General features: G+C 59.9%; 1 protein-coding gene across 4 annotated transcripts in view; it reads left to right on the top strand.

Moving 5' to 3' along the window:
• HIP1 (huntingtin interacting protein 1) overlaps nt 1–11,085 on the top strand; it is a 53,829-nt gene that overhangs the window by 30,448 nt on the left and 12,296 nt on the right. For all 4 annotated transcript variants that reach the window (XM_074844801.1, XM_074844800.1, XM_074844803.1 and 1 more), the window contains exons 2-9: nt 2,322–2,385; nt 2,990–3,132; nt 3,608–3,664; nt 4,162–4,242; nt 6,653–6,729; nt 6,991–7,052; nt 8,438–8,578; nt 9,120–9,177. In XM_074844801.1, the coding sequence (XP_074700902.1) occupies nt 2,322–2,385; nt 2,990–3,132; nt 3,608–3,664; nt 4,162–4,242; nt 6,653–6,729; nt 6,991–7,052; nt 8,438–8,578; nt 9,120–9,177 (683 nt within the window). The remainder of the gene's footprint in view (nt 1–2,321; nt 2,386–2,989; nt 3,133–3,607; nt 3,665–4,161; nt 4,243–6,652; nt 6,730–6,990; nt 7,053–8,437; nt 8,579–9,119; nt 9,178–11,085) is intronic.

Raw genomic sequence — 11,085 nt, 5'->3', positions numbered from 1 at the left:
GCTTCCACTCGCCAGCTCCAGCTCTGCATTGTGGTCCAGGAGTCCCGTTTCGAGGTGGGATGCGCGTTTAAACACTGATCCTGGCACTCCCTCACGGTGCCAGGTGGCCCGTCACGGTTATCCTGCCTGCCTGCGCCTTCCTGGCTGTGGACTGGGATTTTGGATGAGGACAAGCTGCACCTGGAGCTGGATCCATGGCATGTGTCACCCGGGGCTGTTGGGACGTGGGCATCACGCTCTGGGCTGCCACCACTGGCAGAGAGGCGCCTTCCTGAGGATTTTGTGGGGATTTTTCTAATGCTGATTTTCATTTTATGGTTTTCATAAAGGACAAGGGGCTGTGGCCGTGCTTGGTTCTCTGGCGTTGGGAACCTGCTTCCCTCCATCCAGCCCCTCAGGAAGGGATGTCTGATGGGGTCAGGTTTCTGCACCGACAGTGTTTCTTTCAGCTCTTCTTAAAACCAAGCTAAGATGCGGGTTCTGGTCCGTGTCCAGCCTGCCACTGGACCAGGATGCTCATACCTTGCAGCTGGTGATCCAGGTCCCCTGCCACCCCGAAATGAGCCTCCTGCCATCTTACTGATGACCTTCATGGTCACCTCCATGACCTCCATGGTCACCAGTAAGCAAGGACCTGGTGGTGAGGGCAGTGAGCAGCTCAGCACGGCTGGAGACCCACCGTGGTCCCCGACAGAGCCAGCACCATAGGGATGGGGCTGCGAACACCACAGGGCTGCATGGACCAGCCCTGCTCCACAGCTGGCAGCGCAGCTGGAGCGAGCAGCAGCATCCCCACAGCAGAACTGGTTCATACTGGGACATCAGGACCCAGACCCCGTGTTTCAGCTAAGGGGGTGCTCGGTCCTGGGATGGGGGTGCAGCTGGCAGCGGTGGGTGGGATCAGCTGTCTCAGCCCTTCAGCACTTTGTCCCTGCTCTGGCTGGTGGATGCTTCGGTGGCTGAGGGACTTCCTGGGGAGGTGAGCTGGGCTCAATGCTGCAGGGTTGGGGCCATGCTCAGTTGTATGTGGGGTGCCCGTGGCTGGTGCCTGTGGGCTCCCCCAGCCCTGCTCAGCACAGAATCATTGGGATTGGTCCTGATGAAGCCGTAGCGGGGCCACCTCGGAGAGGGTGAGCAAGCGGGGGTGCAAGAAGGGTGGCAGTGAGGAAGGCGCTGGGATTAATCCCGCTGCTTTAATTAATTGGTTTATGTCAGTAATTAGCTACTTGTGGCAGTGCTGAGCCAGACGGTTTCTTCCCTCAGCAGCAGGATCCTCACGGAGCAGGTGCTGGGCAAGTGCTCAGTGCCGCTGCCAGCAATGCAGGAGCTTGGGGAGGGTGGTCCTGTGCTGGCATCGCTGTGCTCCCACGTAGGATCAGCCACAGCGTCCCCCCGCTGCTGACAGAGCTCTCCGAGGGGTAGAAATGGAGTAGGGTTAAAAGTCCTGCTCAGCAAACATTTCCAGGCTGCTGCTGCCTCTCTGGAAGCTAAATGGGGCGCTGGCTCTGCCCAGGCTCCTCAGCGTGGGCTTCCCGAGGTCCCTGACATCCGCACTGCAAGTCTTGCCCTTCCTGGCAGAGAGCAAAAGGGCAGCTTGTGGGCAGGGTTGTGCTGGGGAGAGGCTGCCTGCCCCGCAGGAGGGTTGTGCAGGCTCCCGGCAGGACCAGAGCGGCTGTGGAGCTCCGGCAGTGGGGATGGTTGTGCCGTGTCTGGATGTGCCTGTCGGTGGTGAGACGGGGAGGTGGCAGCAGGTACCAGCCAGGGCAGCTGCCTGCGCTGGGGGCAGCAGGTTGTCTCCTGCCCTTCTAACCCCCCAGCTAGGTCCCTGTCCTTTGCTGCCAGACAACGCGGGCAGCCCTGGTCCTGCTCTGCAGCGTGCAGTGGTCTTGCCATCCCGCTGCCGGATTCCCCGTGCCCCCAAAACACCCTCTTCGCTCAGCCCCCCCGAAGGTGGAGTAGGAGCTGGAGGCTGCTGCCTGTGATCCAAGGGCAGGGGAGGGAATTGCCTTCCCTCTGCCCGTCCCACCACCCCGAGGGCAGGAGAGTGTCCTTTGTGGTCCCGGCTTTAATTGCATCGTTATTATGCTGAGTAAATGAGTCCTGGCAGCAGCTGAACCTGGCGGATGCCAACCACATCCCAGAAAGGCATCCGGCAACGGGCAGCATCCAGCTGGCACGAGCAGGGGCCGGGGACCTGGATGGGAGCCAGCCACTGACAGGTGCCGGCAAAGCCGGGGGGTCTCAGCGGGTGAGGGGGGACCGAGGGGAAGTCTGAACCCTTCCCATCTCACCACCCCCCCTCCACCGCTTCTCTTTTGCAGACTGTCAGCATCAATAAGGCTATTAATGCACAGGAAGTGGCTGTCAAGGAGAAACATGCCAGAAATATCCTTCCCAAAGTTGGCCGTGGGACAAGCGAGCGTGGGAGCGGGGCCGGGGCTGCCCGGAAAAGGGGCAGCGGTGAGGCGACACGTGGGGAGAGGTGCCGGTGCAGCTGGGCCAGCGCCACAAGCTGGCTGCCAGGGTGCTGAGAGTGGCTGGATGGGACCCTGGGGTGGTTCTTGATGATGGTTGGGGGTTTTTTCTGGCATGGCACAGGGTCCCTGCTCCTGCTGCTGCAGCCTGTGCTTGTCAGTGGGTGCCCAGCGTTGTGCTCCCAACGCTGCCGTTCCAGGAGGGGCAGATGCCCGCAGCAGGTTGTCTGCCTGAGGTGAGGATGCTTAATCCCCTAAAAGTAGATCCCCAGCATCCCAGCAAGGCAGCCAGGAGGGTTTGGCAGAGGCCCAGCCCCAGCCCCGAGCACACCACAGTGCTCCCAGAGCCGTGGTGCGCTGGAAGAGAGGGGACAGCGTGTGCCTGGGCTTGGCAGCTCATCGGTTCCCCGCGGTGGCCCAGCTCCCCCCGGCTCTGCGGGTACCAGCGGGCTTCGGGGTGGCCACTCTCCATCACCGCCCAAGGGGAGAGGAACATTTCCTTGACCAGCCACCACCATGCATCCTGGGCACGCATCACGAGAAGGGGGCACAGACCTTCTGGTCAGTGGTGAACCGGCTGCCGCTGTCGGGCAACGCCGTGCTCTGCTGGAAGTTCTGCCACGTCTTCCACAAACTCCTCCGGGACGGCCACTCGAACGTGAGTGCTGCGGGCTGGGCTCGGCAGCTGCCCCGGGGCCAAATCCTTTCCCCTGCGGGGCTGCACAGGGTGGTGGGAGGTGCTGGTGGGTCAGTGCCCTCCTGGGGGTCAGTCCCGGGTGGGGGCTGGTGCAGGGACCTGCTCGTTTTGCCAGAGCCTTCCTGGCGCTGCTCTGCCCACAAACCAACCCCTGCGCTACAGACCCCGGGGCCGACCCCAGCGCTGGTGCCGGAGGAAACGGCTCAGCACGGGGTGTCACCGCTGGCGCGGGAGCCATCAGCAAGGATCCTCCTGCCCCACGTGCAGATGGGGAAACTGAGGCACCCTGGAGCTGCCAGTAGTGACACCAGGGTCGGGAACGCATCAAGACCTCCCATTGCTTACCCCAGCTGCTGGCTCCAAGTATGGCACGCCTTGCCCCGGTGCTCTGCCTGCTGCCCACGCTGCCTGCTTATTTTCATCCTCGTTCCTCCAGGTCCTGAAGGACTCCGTGAGATACAAGAATGAGCTGAGCGACATGAGCAGGATGTGGGTAAGCGGCTGAGCCTGCCAGCCACCGCGGTGGGGACACCCCAGGGGTCCCTCAGCAGCACCCAGCACCCCAGCCAGGCTGGGGGGTGGTGTTGGCTTGGACAGTGGTTGCACCCAGGAGGAGCCAGGCTGCAAGGGCTGAGCAGACGCTCAGCTGCAGCTGATCCGTAGCTGCTGTGACCTCCCCAGGCTGGGTTTGCCAACTGTATTTGATACCCCATTCCACCAAAATCAAATGCTTTCTTCCTATTTTATGGCAAAACCCAGTAAAACTCAGCTCTGGTGATCAAACACGGCACTGAGATCTGCAGAGAAGATGACGAGAAGGTCTTGACCAAATCCTTTTGGCTGCTGCAAGACAGCCTGCAGCCTGTGTGTTGGCAAGGGGGGTTTCAGCTGTGTTTTGGGGGGAGATAAGGGAGGGGACACTCATGCTGCAAGGGAAGAAGGCTTTTTCACAGCCTGCCCCAGGTCTCAACAGCTTTTTGGTGTCCCCAGGGCCACCTAAGCGAGGGCTACGGACAGCTCTGCAGCATCTACCTCAAACTGCTGAGAACCAAGATGGAGTTTCACACCAAGGTGAGCATCATCCCGTCCCCATCCCCACGGCCACAGCAGGTGTGGGTGATGCAGTGCTGAGGCGAAAGTGGTGGCAATGTTACAGGGCCAGACAGGGGCTGGCAGAGCTGTCCTGGTGCTGTCACCCCAGAGGGTCCTCTCCTCTGTCATGGCCATCCTGCTGCCTCCATGAAACATCCCAGGCCCAAGGACCAATGCCTCGGGGATGGATGGTTTCCTGGTGGATCAGGGCTCCTTGGAGGCACCTGGACTGGGCTGGGAGTTGGGGGGCTACAAGAAGCCGTAAGAGACCCCCAGCTTTGGGGTGCATATCCCCTCCCAGGTATCCTAGATGGGCAGAGATGGAAGAGGCCGTAGGGTTCTAGAGTGGGGAGAGCTTGTGGGGGCCATGCTAGGCTGTGCCACCCTGTAGGAGCAGTCCCTGCCCATCCCCAGCACTGCCCTGGCAAGATCTGCAAGAGCTAAAGCAAGCCTAGGCAGCAGGGACAGGCAGGAGGCAGTGCAGGCAGGGCAGGGGCCAGCGATGAGGTGTAAATCCCCTGGAAAAACCTGTGGTGGAGCCTGGCTTTTCTGCATCACCACGAATGCGGGGAGGGATGCCTGGGATTTCGGCTGGTGGGGTGTCCCTGTTGGTGCATGGAGGAGGATGAGCAGCAGCACCTGCCCTGGCTGGCGTGTGAGCATGAAAGGTTATTCACCACAGTCAGCAAAGGAGAAATTAAATAGATGTGTACAGAAAGCTCCCTTTGCTTGGGACCTCCTAGTGCTTTCTAAAATAAGGTTTTTATGTGGACAGAGAAAGTGAAGTGGGAGCAACAAGTCAGCCTGGAAACTCAAGAATGATGGGGAAATAATGATTAACTTAATCTGAGCACAACTTAGTTGTTCTCAGCAGAACTTCAGCAGAGTCACAGGTTTAAGATCTCTTTATGAGCACCCAGTTCATTGCAGACCAAAAATCTCAACTTAGATTTATTAGGCAAATCAGGAAAACAGGATGAGGTAGCACAGAACAAACATCTCTGTCCCCAGCAGCCTCAGTGCTCCCAGGGCTTCTGCCCTCCATCGCCTGCCCTGCTTGGTAAACACCACTATGCACAGGGTGCGGTGGGATCCGTCCCGGCCGGAGCCAGCACGATGTCCCATCCTGTCCCACCCAGTGCTGTCCCCAGCTTGAAATAATCCGTGCTGGTCACCAAAATCCATTTTTTCTCTCTCTCCTTTGGGCTCCTGGGCCATGGGTGCTCCTGGGCACGGGAGCATCCCAGGGGAATCCCAGGGGATGATCCCAGACGGGTTTTTTCCCCCATTATCAGGATCTTGTTTTCAGCCCCTGGAGCAGCGCTGCTGTGCAGGTCCCTTCTTTGGGTTGGCGTTCAGAGAGGATGCACTGGCTCTGGGTCGGCTCTGCACATGCCGTGCTGGCTGCCAGGGGTGATGGGGAGCGTGGTTTTAGTCAGGGATGTGGCATGCCCTGTTGTGCCCCGGGAAGCCACGCTCACAGAATCCCAGAACCATCTCGGTTGGAAAAGTCCTTGAAGCTCCTCCAGTCCAACCATGAACCTCACACTGACCGTTCCCAACTCCACCAGATCCCTCAGCTCTGGGTCAACCCGACTCTTCAACCCCTCCAGGGATGGGGACTCCCCCCCTGCCCTGGGCAGCCCATTCCAACGCCCAACAACCCCTTCTGCAAAGAAATCCTTCCTAAGAGCCAGTCTGACCCTGCCCTCACATCAATGGAGCTTATTAGCCAGATGCTTTCTTATAGAATAAAATAGAATATGCTTGTGGTGTTAAAGTAACAGCATGCTGCCAAGAGCAGGATGGAAAGTCATGGTGGGCTTGTACACAAGCGCATCTCTGTGTGGCTTCAAGTGTCCTCATCCTTACAGTAACCAGCTACAGCAGGTTTGGTACCCGCAGTGTTTCCTTCCTTTCTGAGCTCTGCTGGAAAGAGGTGTTTTCTGAAGCCAGGCTGTACCCATCACCCCGATTTGGTCTGGAGCTGTGATGTGACCTTCCCCGGAACGCCTGGGCAGCGTGAAGAGGCTTTGCCCCTCAGAGCAGATATTGGCTCCTTCCCCTCCAGCTCTCGGCGATGCCGTGCATGAGCTGGAGCCCCATCTCCTCCCTGCCCAGCAGGTTTCTAAGCCCAGGGAGAAATGGCTCTTCTTGCTGGGGAGAATACAGGCACCATGGATTGGAGATGCTGCCGTCACCCGGGGCTCAGCAGACCTTGTGTTTGCCCTCTTTCCCCTCCACATCACTCCCGCAGCACATCAGAAGAGTTCTCCCGGTCTCTAGCACCGAGGCTGCCAGCCGGTTTGGCAACCCTGGTGCTCGCAGAGCTGTGGCCGGAGCAGGAGATCCTCAGAAACCCTTTCCCAACTCCTGTTTCCCCATGCAGAATCCCCGCTTCCCTGGCAATCTCCAGATGTCCGACCGGCAGCTTGATGAAGCGGGGGAGAACGACGTCAATAATTTGTGAGCGCAGGGCAGGGGCAGGAGGTGAGGGAGGGGGGCGGGTGCAGGCAGGGTGCCCAACCTCACTGGCAGCGCGACCAAGCCAGGGACGGGACCTTCCCCCTCCCCTGCCACGGGTGCTGGGGGTGGGCACAGCCCCTGGGCAGGGCTGGTGCATCCATGCCGGAGCCACTTGTCCCTCTGGGGTGGCACCTGGCACAGGTTGAGGCCCACGGGTGGCTGCAGGGATGCTCCCCAATCATCCTCATCCTTTTTTCCTAGTTTTCAGCTGACAGTGGAGATGTTTGACTACCTGGAGTGTGAGCTGAACCTCTTCCAGACAGGTAAGCCCCCACGCTGCCCTGCCGCAGGGTGGGGTGGGGGGTCTGAAGGGGCTGAGCTGTGCTGGGGAGAGGCTCGGGGAAGGATGCTGTCTGAGGGCATCGCAGCTCATCTCCTTTCTGAGCACTGCACCCGAGTTATTATTAGATGAAGTCCCTGTGTGTCGTGCTGCCTCGTGGCCGCCCTCTGGCAGTGCCGTGGGGCTGGCCACATCACTCCATCCCACTCCCCGCCGTGTGCATCACTTCCACCGCCCAGACTTCGGGCTCTCCTGCTATGGCAGCCTCCCCGGGCTGAATTTCTTCTTGTCTTACTCACGGGCTTGCGACAGGTTTTGGTTTTTATTAGCAGCGAACGCAAGCTGCTGTGGGTGTTTGGCAGTGGTGGAGCTGGGGGAGGCATGGGGGCACCCTGCCTTCCTCCTGCCCTCCTGCACAAGCAAGCGGAGGGGTAAAAACAATCTGAACCCTCGGGACTGTCATGCACCTCTGTACGCTCGAGCAGGATTAGTTTGGGGTAAATTAAAGCAATTCTGGGGCAAGCCTTCATGTGCTGCATGCACCAGGCGTGGGTGCTGGCGGGACAGGGCTGTGTGTCACTGGAACTGGAGCAGCACCCTTGTCTCGTGGCTGTGTGCTGGCACAGTGGGATGGGGACAGTGCCGGGGGGCTCATCCATGCGGCACAGCCACGTCCCTGAAGCGCTCCGGGGAGCTCTTGCTTCTCTGCCCATCAGAGGGGTGTTGCTGGATGGAGGGAGGTGAAGCTGCCATCTCCTCCAGCTGCCCTGCTAGCCTGCCTGCTGCACCAGCAGCCTTTGAGGGCGGGCAGCCCGCAGTTCGTGGCAGACCCGCAGGGCTGGACCATGAAGGTGGTCACTGGACACATCACCAGCAGCTCAGCGTCCCACGCCCCAGGCTGGCCCCAGCCCTGGCAGAAATACCTTGGTGTTGTGGGGTACATCCTGCAACCCCGGCACGAGATGCGGTTCGATGTGACCTGGACAGAGGGTTGTGGACGTGAGGTGCTGCCCGCTGCTCCCAGCTGGTTTTGGAGCATCTCCCCACCGGCCTGCACGGCGCACCCAAATGCCACTGGGATGGCAGTGACGGGCAGAGCACAGGGGCTGCCTGTCCTCGGGGGGCCGGGAGCTCTGCACCTCCAGCCCATGGTGCCAGGCTGAGGTGTTCCCGGGCCTGCGTGGGAGTCCCGGGTGGGAATTTCCCCTCCTGCTGAGCCTGCAGGGCGGCGGGCTGGGCCCCCAAGGGCCAGCAGGGCTCTTGCTCCAGGTGAAGGTCTCTTGCTCCGGGTGACGTTTGTGGATGTGACTGACCTGGCGTGGCACCCGCTGGTGCTGCCAGAGCCTGATCCCACGCTCCTTCCCGCAGTGTTCAGTTCCCTGGACATGTCACGCTCGGTGTCGGTGACGGCCGCGGGGCAGTGCCGCCTGGCCCCGCTCATCCAGGTGATCCTGGACTGCAGCCACCTCTACGACTACACTGTCAAGCTGCTCTTCAAGCTCCACTCCTGTGAGTGTCCCCAGCACCACTGAGTTCAAACCATGACATTCGGGCAGGGTAGGGACACAGGGGGTCACCACCCTGCTCAGGCTGGACTGTTCACCCCCCCACCTCCTTCCCAGCCTTTTTGGGGGGTGAAGGGAGTCACCAGGACAAGGGACAAGGAGGTGCAAGCGCTGGGGGCCTGAGCTGTCCCAGGAGCCTGCCTTGCCAAACGCCCCTCGGCCACGGGGATGGTGCCAACCAGGGGCTCCCCAGCTTTGGGCAGGCACTGCCTGCAAAACCCGCATCCCTCAGGACCTTGAATTGTGGTGGCAGCTGCCTGAACGCCAGCTTGCTGCCTTTCCCTGCCCTGGGGGTGTCTGGGGGGAGAGGTGAGCCTTTCCTGCAGCAGGACGCTGAGCCTGAAACATTCAGACCCTGGGAGGAGGGTGGTCGTCTCTGGGAAAGACCCATCCCCACTTGGCTGTGCCACTGGGTTGTCCCCTGATCTGTGCTCCCTCCCAGCACGGAGATGCCCAGTGACCTTCCTGCTTGCTCCTTCTTCCAGGTCTGCCAGCAGACACGCTGCAGGGCCACCGGGATCGCTTCCTGGAGCAGTTCAGAAAGTAAGTTCCCAGACCCAGAGTGCTGGCTGTCCCCACTGCCGCTGATGCTCCGGGGGTGCTCCCAGCGCGGAGGGAGCGCAGAGGGGTGCCGGAGCCCCCGTGTCAGGGCTCAGCAGTCAAGTGATGGAGATGAGGGAAGTGCAGGAGTCAGTCTTGCTTGGGGCTCTGAAATCCAGCCTGCTTCTACCTCTTGGCTCTCCCTGGGGCTTCCTCCAGGACAGCCGCTCCGCTTGGCTAATCTACAGCTATTGAATTACCAGATAACAGCGTTATTAATTCTAACACGGCGTTCAACTGCTGACAGCACATCCAACGATTTAAAACCCTCAAACCCTTTAATTGCAGATTTAAATGCAATTTGCAGTCGACGTGCTGAGATGAAAGTCTGGGCACAGGCTGAGAAGCCGAGCGTGGGGGGGTTGCCAATGGGGACACTCCAGGGATGCTCCCGGATGGGTGTTGAGTGAGCAGGGTGCTCAGCACCCTCAGCAGTGTTCTCTGCTTGCCATGGGTCCGTCGGCTCCATCAGGAGAGGGATGTGTTGGTAGGAGAATGCAAACAGCACATGGAGGTGATTCAAGACGCTGCTGCAGGAGGGAGGGTCTGCACCAGCCCTGGCAGGGACTCGCAGTCATGGCGCTGGGGGTGTGGGACAGGGAAAGGAGATTTTTTTCCCCCCCAATTCTATTGAATTAAAAAAAAAATGCCATTTGCACAAACCCAAGGGAGCTTGTTAAAAGGGACAGCCAAAGGATGAAACCTTTGGGTGTTGCAAAGCTGAGGAGGGGTCCATGAAGAGCCTTGCAGAGAGCCTGGGCGCCAGGAATGCTGTTGGGTGGTGCAGTGGAGCACAGGTGGCTTTCGGGTGGGAAAAGCCATCCCTGAGGGGACACAGAAAAGGAAAGTGTAAAGCTCATGGCACTTGTGTCTGTCCCAAAGAAAGCAGCAGATAACAGGTGTAGGAGGAGAGAGCCAGAACCACCCAGTCATGGTCACTCAGTTCCCTGAGACCTTGGACATGAGGGTGGCTGTGATGCTGCTGGAGTATTGCCAGTGCCCCGGGGCTGAGAAGTGTTACGGTGCTGGTTGATAAAAAAGGCTCCAGGGAGAGGGGAGGGAGGCAGCAGAGGGACTGACCCGGTGCTTGGTGCAGCAGGGAAATGACGAGGGGAATGGAAGAGGGTCTTCATGAAAAAAACCAGCATGGGATGGGGTGGGTGCTGCTGTATGTTGTATATGTGGGCACTGAGTTCATGAGAGGCCGTGAACTGCTGCAGGGTGATATGCAGTGGGAGTGAACATATTTATTGTCAAAAGTTCTGGGAAAAAATGGAACTACCCTGAGAAATGCAAGTGAGACTGAGCTGAGCGGTGCAGTCCATACGCTGGAGGGAAGGGGTGGCATCCAGAGGGACCTGGACAGGCTGGAGGAGGGGGACATGTGAACCTCATGGAGTTCAACCAGGCCAAGTGCAAGGTCCTGCACAGGGGGTGGGCAACCCCAGAACCAGCACAGACTGGGGGAGGGAGGGAGGGAGGAGGGAGAGCAGCCCCTCAGAGAAGGACTGGGAGCTGCTGGTGGGTGACAAATGGGACATGAGCCAGCAATGTGCGCTCGCAGCCCAGAAAGCCAAGCGTCTCCTGGGCTGCGTCCCCAGCAGCGTGGCCAGCGGGCCGACGGAGGGGATGCTCCCCCTCTGCCCCGCTCTCCTCAGAGCCCTGGAGCACTGCGGCCAGCTCGGGGGTCTCCAGCACAGGGCAGGCAGGAACCTGGTCCAGAGGCGGCCACCAAAATGGTCCGAGGGCTGGAAGAGCTCTGCTATGGAGAAAGGCTGAGAGCATTGGGGTTGTGCAGCCTGGAGAAGGGATGGCTCCGGGGAGACCTGACTGTGGCCACTCAGTACTTAA

Source organism: Strix aluco, chromosome 19, assembly GCF_031877795.1.
Source record: "Strix aluco isolate bStrAlu1 chromosome 19, bStrAlu1.hap1, whole genome shotgun sequence".
Taxonomy (NCBI): domain Eukaryota; kingdom Metazoa; phylum Chordata; class Aves; order Strigiformes; family Strigidae; genus Strix; species Strix aluco.
Note: the sequence above shows the minus strand (reverse complement) of the source record. Positions and strands in the feature narration are given on the sequence as shown.